An 8,992-nucleotide genomic window follows, 5' to 3' on the forward strand; every position below is an offset into this window, starting at 1 on the left:
GCGCCTGAGAAAGTGAGCGACAAGGTGTTAGGACCAAAACCAAACGCCTGGTGTGAGTTCCACCAGAGTTTTGGTCATACTGTTGATTCGTGTTTGGCCCTGGGATACCAGCTCGACGATCTGGTCAAGAGCGGTTTCTTGAATGATTACCTGCTGGACAGGAGGACGGGGGGTGCGTCGAGCTCCCAGCCGGCGATTGGTGAGGCTCAGCAGCATGAGATGCCCACCCATGGCGAGATCCACACCATCGCTGGAGGTTTCTCGGGTAGTGGATGCACTACGTCACAGCGGAAAAGATATGCAAGGTCTGTGATGACAGTGGATATGTTCGAGGATCACTCGCCAGATGTGGACATCACATTCACAAAGGAGGATCTTAGGGACGTTGTGCCTCACGACAACGATCCCATAGTCATCTCGCTGATCACGGCGGGAAGGAAAGTCCACCGGGTACTGGTGGACCAAGGAAGCTCGGCGGATGTAATGTTCTGGCCGACTTTCACGCAGTTGCAACTACCCCTTGACCAGCTAAGACCCTATGGAGGATGCTTGTATGGGTTCGCTGGCGATCAGGTGGAGGTCAGGGGTACATCGCGCTAAGAACAACGTTCACAGATGAGGCGGGCTCGAGGACGGAGAAAATCAAGTACCTCGTTGTGAATGCCCCCTCAGCATATAACATTCTGTTGGGAAGACCAACACTCAACAGAATAGGAGCTGTGCCTTCGACCAGGCACATGAAGGTGAAGTTGCCGTCTATGGAGGGGGTGGTGATCACCATCAAATCTGACCAGAAGGAAGCAAAGAAGTGCTATGAGAATAGCCTGAAGAATAAGAGGTCAGTAAGTTACATCACGACCACGTCGCCTCCCGGTGTGAAGCCCAGGTCGACGGCGATGGAGGCCACCGCCGACGGCGATGTCATCATGATAGACGCTGAAGCAAAGGGAGAGAACGCCGATCGGGAAGAGGAAGCGAGAAACCGCCCAGAGGAAGCGAGGGAATAGGGAATCGCCAGGGCGGTGATCGCCAGGGAAACCAGACCCAAACCCGTCGAGGAGTGGCTCGAAAGGGAGATCGGGGGAAGGGTCTTCAAGCTGGGAAGATTTTTGGAGGTCGAGCTCCAAGACCAGATCGCCAAGGTGATAGAGCGGCATCTGGATGCTTTTGCATGGTCTGCTTCAGACATGCCGAGAATTGACCCCGATTTCTTGTGTCACCATTTGGCAATGGACACACAAGTCAGACCAGTGCGGCAGAGAAGAAGGAAGTTCAACGAGGAGAGGAGGCAGGCGATTAGGGATGAAACACAGAAGCTCCTTGCCGCAGGCCACATCAGGGAGGTCCAGTACCCTGAGTGGTTGGCTAATGTCGTGCTGGTAAAGAAGAGTAACGGGAGGTGGCGCATGTGCGTCGACTTCACAAATTTTAACAAGGCCTGTCCAAAGGAGTCGTATCCTTTGCCAAGCATAGACGCCCTGGTCGACAGTGCTGCAGGGTGTAAGTTGCTGAGTTCCTAGACGCCTTCTCGGGGTACAACCAGATAAAGATGTATCCTATGGATGAAGAGAAGACCGCCTTCATGACCGAGAGATCGTGCTACTGCTACAAGGTGATGCCCTTTGGGCTGAAGAACGCGGGGCCACGTACCAAAGATTGATGGATAAGGTACTTGCACCGATGCTGGGAAGGAATGTGCAAGCGTACGTAGATGACATGGTCGTGACCTCGTTAGGGAAGGGCAAGCACGTCTCAGATCTGGAGGAGTTGTTCACCATGATCGCCAAGTTTAGATTGAAGCTGAACCCCGAGAAGTGCATTTTCGGCGTGGAGGCAGGGAAGTTCTTGGGATTCCTCTTAACTGAAAGAGGAATAGAGGCAAATCCTGACAAGTGTGCTGCCATATTGGCGATGAGGAGCCCGGCTACCGTGAAGGAGGTGCAGCAACTTACAGGTCGGATGGCCGCCCTGTCTCGTTTCGTGTCAGCTAGTGGAGAGAAGGGCCATCTGTATTTCCAATGTTTGAGGCAGAACAACAAGTTTGTCTGGTCGAAGGAGTGTGAAGAAGCCTTCGTGAAGCTTAAAGAGTACTTGGCGAGCCCGCCGGTTTTGTGCAAACCCCTAGTAGGAACCCCTCTCAGGTTGTATTTTTGTGTGACTGAGAGGGCGGTGAGTGCGGTGCTCGCCCAAGATCAGGACCAGGCTCAGAAGCCTATTTATTTCGTCAGCAAGGTGTTGCAAGGCCCGGAGGTGAGGTATCAGGCCTTGGAGAAAGCTGCACTGGCTGTGGTATTTTCGGCGAGGAGGTTGCGCCACTATTTTCACAGTTTTACAGTGCTGGTGATGACCGACTTGCCCATCCAGAAAGTCCTGAAGAAGCTTGATATAGCTGGGAGAATGGTGAAGTGGGCGGTAGAGCTATCGGAGTTCGACATCAAATATGAGCCCCGAGGTCCGATCAAGGGGCAGATTTTCGCTGATTTTGTGGCCGAGCTCTCGTCAGAAGCAGCACGAGTCGAAGGGGATGATTTTCGTTGGGTGCTCTCGGTGGACGGATCGTCAAACCAGCAGGGTAGCGATGCTGGAGTCATTCTAGAAGGGCCCAACGGCGTGCTGATAGAACAGTCCCTGAGGTTTGCCTTCAAAGCCAACAACAATCAAGCAGAGTATGAAGCGTTGATCGCCGGAATCTTACTGGCCAAGGAGATGGGGGCTAGGGTGCTGATGGCTAAGAGTGACTCGTTATTAGTCACGGGACAAGTAACAGGCGAGTTCCAGGCCAAGGATCCACAAATGGAGGCTTACTTGGAGTATGTGCAGGAGTTGAAGAGTTCCTTTGTCTCATTTGAAGTGGTGCATGTGCCCAGAGAGCAGAATGCCCGAGCATACTTGCTAGCTAAGCTCGCCAGTTCGGGCAAGGGGGGTAGGCAGAGGACAGTGATCCAAGAAACTCTGAAGACGCCTAGAGCATTTGTGGCAGACCACCTGGTTCTTCAGATAATCAAGTCGACGGAGAAAGCGGCGAGGAGTCACAGATCCTTGACTCAGGAGACCTTGAGATCGCCGAGAATAAGAGCATGTCGGGGGGAGAGGGTGAACATGACACAGGTCTGCGCTACGCACGAGCCAGACACATGGATAATACAGTACCAACGCTGCCTGGCAGACGGCCTTCTCCCGCTGGATCCGACGGAGGCTAGGAAGATAAAGAAGAACTCTAGCAAGTTCACCATGATCGATGGCGAGCTGTATAGGTTTGGGTTTACACACCCACTCCTAGAATGTGTGCACGGAGAAAAATGCACTAGAATCATGGCCGAGCTCCATGAAAGGATATATGGAAGTCACGTCGGGGTCGAGCTCTGGCTGCAAGAACTCTCCGTGCAGGTTATTACTGGCCAACGATGAGGGAGGACTGCAGGAAGTATGCACAGTGCTGCAAGGTCAACAGCACGCCGATTGGCACAAAGCGTCTCCAGAAGAGTTAACGTCAATTTACAGCCCATGGCCGTTTCATACTTGGGGAATTGACATTCTGGGACCTTTTCCATTGGCGGTCAGGCAGATGAAGTACTTGGTGGTGGCAATTGAATACTTCACCAAGTGGATCGAAGCGGAGCCAGTAGCCCAGATCACCGCACACAAGATCGAGAGTTTTGTATGGAAGAACATCGTGTGCCGGTTTGGTGTGCCTAAGCGCCTGGTGTCGGACAACAGGACTCAGTTTGCAAGTCACCTGCTGAAGAAGCTGTGCGAAGAGGTGGGAATACAGCAGGTGTTTGCATCCGTCGAGCACCTTCAGACGAATGGCCAAGTAGAGTCTGCCAATCGGGTGTTGCTAAGAGGCTTGAAGAGAAGGCTAGAGAAAGCCAAGGGATCATGGGCTGAGGAAGTACCCCGCATAGTTTGGGCGTACCACACCACCGAGCAGTCAGGGACCCACGAGACCCCGTTCAGCTTGGTCTATGGATGTGATGCCATGATTCTAGTAGAAATCCAGGAGAGCTCGCCGAGATTCCAGAACTTTGTGGCGGAAGACTCGAACGAAGAAAGAAGGCTGAATCTGGATTTACTGGATGAGGTCAGGGAGGAGGCAAGGGTAAAGGCTGAGGCAGTGAAAAGGAGGATTGAGCGAAGGTATAACTCCAAGGTGATGCCGAGGCAGTTTAGAGAGGGCGACCTGGTGATGAGGAAGGCCCATCAGTACGAAATGGAGCACAAGTTATCGCCTAAGTGGACAGGACCGTTCAGAATAACCGAGGCGCTCGGGAACGGTGCCTACCGCTTAGAGACGTTAGAAGGAGGGGCGATTCCCCGCACCTGGAACGTTACACACCTCAAGTTATATTACAGTTAAAACTTTGTAAGTAAGAACAAACATGAAAAGATTTACAAGCTTTCTGTTAAAACAGTTTGAAGGGGGCACTCTTTTTTCCCTAAGGAGGGTTTTTAATGAGGCCACCCAAGCTTAAGTTTTCTGAGTTTGCGTGCATGTTTGTGTTGAAAGTTTGTAGAAAAAGTGCATGCTCTCAGTTAAAAGTTTTAAAGTCCCCATCGTTTTTCGGCGATCGGCGGCATCAATTAAAGTTTTAAAGTCCCCATCGCTTTTCGGCGATCGGCGGAATCAGTTAAAGTTTTAAAGTCCCCATCGTTTTTCGGCGATTGGCGGCACAGTTAAAGTTTTAAAGTCCTCATCGTCTTTCGGCGATCGGAGGCACCAGCAATGATTAAAGACCTCAACGCCCTCGCGCGTCTTGAGGCGAGAAAGAGATAAAGTGCTCCTCGACTTTGTGCGAGTGCAGGCAAGAACAGATTAAAAGACCTCTCTGCACCAGCAGATAGAGGCAAGATTAAAAGTCCTCAGTGCATCCAGGGAAGAGGAGATGTAACCCCTGGGCAAATTAGAGGCACCAGATAAAGTCCTTCTCGCCGTCGAGCGAGTTCAGGCAAGAGAAAGTCCTTCTCGCCGTCGAGCGAGTTCAGGCCAGATAAAGTCCTTCTCGCCGTTGAGCGAGTTCAGGCAAGATGAGCTGAAAAGTCAGGGGTGTTTGTGACCTTAAGTGGTGGGAAGGGAAGGAAAATGCCTTTTCCCCTTTAAGTGAAACATCAATATTGACCCAGTAAGACCAGATCATTGTTCTGAAACTCAGGGAGGTAGAGAAGGATCCGAAAGGCGCCTCTACCCCCAGATGAGGGAACAATGATCAAGTTATGAAGATGAGAAGGGTCACATCGCCATAATACTATGGCGATCAGAAGAACCACAGGCGATGACAGGAGTAAGGGCCCACTTCGATGGGGCAGATAAGGTGAACTGTATCTTAAATATCAGTTTGGTTTGAAACTTGCTGTTTAGTAAGTAGTTTCACGCTAAAGTTCGTTACCTTAAGTTCACAAGTTTTATTAAAATGTCATCGTTTGAGAGTTGATAGTTGCTCAAGTGTTATTTTGAGTTAGCCGGTTGATAAGTTGTTATTAAGTTAACAGTTTATTCAAGTGTGAAGCATTGTGTGAAAGCAAGTAAGAGTAAGAAGAATTCGAAGAGAGGTAGCAGACAACAACATCTTAGCAGAGGAAGTTATATAAAGCGGTGTCAGTTCAAGTTTGAACGTAAATGTGATCAAGTACGTAAGCAGCTATTACATATAAATTTTTTACAAACAAAGATAAGCGCCAAAGTTCCAAAAGCAAGGTGATGGAGGGAGGTAGCTAGTCTTCAGAAGGCACGATCTTCCCGTCCACCACCTCGTTGCAGATAGATACCATAGAGAGGTCGAGTTCTGAGTATTGGCAAGCAACTTGCTCCAAAGCGGCGTCGAACCCGGCGGCAAGGACTTGGGTGGAGCTTTGCTCGAGCTCTTCAGTTTGTTCCTTCAGCTCGGCAGTTCGTTTCTTCAGCTCTTCAGTTTCCCCACGAGCTTGAGCAAGGTCTTCAGCAACCTTTTTCCCTTCGTCCCGCGCTTGGGCCAGCTCTGCAGCAGTTTTCTTGCCCTCCTCTCGAGCTTCAGCGAGCTCAGCTATGGCATCATCCCTCTCCTTCTCGACTTTCCCAAGGAGCACCTCTCGGTCTGCCGACCTTTTCTCCAGGTTGGCCACCTTTGTCGCATCAGCTTTCATTGCAGCCTCCAAGTAGGTCACCTTGAGCCTATAAGGGACCAATTTGCTCTCCAGCTCGATCTTTTCTTGTGCTTGGAGCTGCAGTTTCTGGCGAAGGGCGGAGGCTTCCCGGCGCGTGCTCCTTAGCTCAGCATCCATGGCGTCCTCCAGCCTTGAGTGCTCTAACTCAGTCATCGTCAAGTGGCACGAGAGCTTCCCAACCTCAGCCCTTGCTATCAGGTTTGACTCCTTGAGCGCTGAGTTTTCCTCTTGGAGCTTCTTGAGTGCGTCCTTCACAGTCTTTGATACGATTGCGGGAAGATCCTCCGCCATCATCTTTAGTTTAGCTGTGAAGGGCCCCATGATCTCTTCGATGGAGGGTGGGAGTTTTGAGTTTGTTGCTGGTGGAGGTGCTGGCGGAGTCTGGTGCTGGCTTTCACCACCGCCCTCTTGAGTTTGTAGGGCAAGTTGGGCTTCTTGGCGTGGTGGTGAAGTCGGGGACTCAGTTATCAGAATTGGCGAGTTATGAGCGCCCTCATCCTCGCCTAATGTGGCACCAGCGATCGAAGCAGTAGAAGGAGGACCCTCTCCAACAGACACGAATGGTGTGGAGGTGCTTGGAGGGTTCTCTATGAAATTTGGGTCGCTGCTTTCGACCACTGGGGGTGCGGCGGCCAAAGGTGTTGCTTGAACTGGTTGTGTTGGAGCTGGAGGTGAGGGCGGTGTTGGTGTTGGGAGAGCGGGTGGTGAAAAGGGTGCCACCTTTGTTCTTTTGGTGACGAGGTCGTCCTCAGTCACCTCATCATCTTCCTCTTCATCTTCCTGTACCACCTGAGTGGTTTTTCTTTTGGGTCTCCTCAGGACCAGTTTCTGTCTTTGAGGGGCGGGTAGTGTCCCCGAAGGAGTTGGACCTTGGGGTGGAGTCTTGCCCTGGGCAACGACGATCTCCACCACCGAGTTGGGCACTGTTTGGGAGCCCGCCGCCAGCTTGTGAGCCCGGGCGATCGCCCTCAGTTCTGCCAGCTTTCCCTTTCCCAACATGAGGTCTGCACAGGGTAGAAAACAGATGAGTAGGCCCCAAAGCAGAAGCAGGACATGCAAGTATATGCACTCGGAGATAACACAAGCAAATAGCACATGGATGAATAGTTAAGATGAATATAGAATAAACAGAACGCCAGAGATGGAATGGTAGAAAATGCTAAGTCAGTTTCAAAACAAGGGACTTGGTGCTGAGGTAAGAGCTAACCTATATGAGCTTCGAGTTGGCCCTCGAAGAACTCGAAAGAGATGATTGAGGCCGTAGGGAAAGTGATGTTGGCAGCAGCCACACTCTTCCAGAAGAGGCAGAGATCTTTGTCCAACTCTCCCATTGTGTCAGGGCTCCTCGGCCTCCTGAAGCACTCCTTGGAGTCTTTGTTCCCCTTGTGTACCCAGTACAAGGGGAAGCCGTCGAGCAGGGAAGGGTCTTGCTCGTTTGGGCGCACCTTGACGAACTTCCCTTTCCAGTCTTTGTAGGATTGTTGAGGATTGACCTCCCAGCAATCCCGTTTAAGCTAAGCCAGAGGCGATCTCCGGGATTCTTAGCCTCGAACAGAAACAGGAAGACGTCGACTGAAGCTGGCAACCCCAAGTGGGCACACATGATCTGGAATGCCCTCACGAATGCCCAGCTGTTTGGATGAAGTTGGGCAGGGGCGATGTTGAGCTCTGTTAGTAGCTCTCTCTCGAAGCGGGTAAAAGGAAGCCTGAGCTTCACTTTCTTGAAGAGGGTGGCGTAGAGGAAGCAGAACAACTCGTCGTTGTTCCCCTTGTCGTCCGCACAGATCAGCTCGTCCGGGAAGCAGGGCAGCACGGCCACCTTGCTATCGTGTTCCTTGTGGAAGGAGAGGTCGGACTGGTCTCCTTTCCTTAGTCGGAGCACGCCCAGCTCCGTGTTTATTGAAGAAGTTTCTTTTAACAAGAGTGGGGTAGCCCAAGGATAGAGTTCGTTGTAGTCTTTCGGAGGCAAGGAAGCCCCTCCGGCGACTGGCGGGGTTGCCTGAGCGGGGTTGGCATGAGAAGTTGCAGGCCTCTCAGCCTGGGTAGAAGGAGCACCAGATGCTCGTGGTGGGTTGCGCGGTGGTGGAGGATTTGCCCCAAGAGCAACCCTACGCGCTTGAGGTGAAGGGTCTCGCGATGGAGGAGGAGGGTTCGCGGTGGTTTTCGTGTGAGCCATCGCAGGAACTGCAAAGGAAAGAGGAAAGGGATGAACAAAGATTGCAGAAAACGACTCGATGGAGGACGAAGAAGGAGGAACGAACAAACAAGAGTTCGCTGGGATGAACGTAATGGAAGACGAAGCCCTAAGCTACGAGAGAGGAGGAAAGGGAAAAAAAGCCCACAACGTATGCTCCAGACAGATAATGGATGATGCGAATCGGTTAAAATGCAACAAGTATCAACAGAAGGCGTAAAAGAGTTACCTTTTTATGATCGGATGAGTGTTGAAGGAAGTTAGGGATTGAGAGTTGAGAAGCTTCGTAGGTTGCAGAGAAAAAACTTAGAGTTTTTGAGAATGCAGAAAGATGATGGAACAGTGGAAGTGCAAGGGGTTTTAGGGGTTTTTCAAACGTTTTCGGAAGCGCAAACGACAGCTGAAGATGACCGTTGATGAAGCCACGTGTTGAGCGATTGGAAAAAGGGGTTTGGTGGAGCGTCAGAAAAGCAGAAAGTACGGACATACGGAAGTCTGCGCCAGTGCCACGTAGATCGACGATGACGTAACTCTTAGTCTTTTCGCTGGACAAGCCTCAGCTTAAGACTGGGGGGCTTGTGTACCGACCAGGTAGTCGGAAGTGATGACGTGGCAGCGAGCGATAATATAGGCATGTTGAATGGGACACCTGGCTGACAG

General features: G+C 51.4%; 1 protein-coding gene across 1 annotated transcript; it reads right to left on the bottom strand.

Moving 5' to 3' along the window:
- Positions 1-5,709: 5,709 nt before the first annotated feature.
- LOC137825113 (uncharacterized) lies at positions 5,710-7,137 on the bottom strand. The gene has a single exon (XM_068630787.1). It carries the CDS (start codon positions 7,135-7,137, stop codon positions 5,710-5,712), a length of 1,428 nt encoding a protein of 475 aa, XP_068486888.1.
- Between the last annotated feature and the right edge of the window lie 1,855 nt (positions 7,138-8,992).

Source organism: Phaseolus vulgaris, chromosome 8 (assembly GCF_000499845.2).
Source record: "Phaseolus vulgaris cultivar G19833 chromosome 8, P. vulgaris v2.0, whole genome shotgun sequence".
In the NCBI taxonomy this organism is placed as follows: Eukaryota; Viridiplantae; Streptophyta; class Magnoliopsida; order Fabales; family Fabaceae; genus Phaseolus; species Phaseolus vulgaris.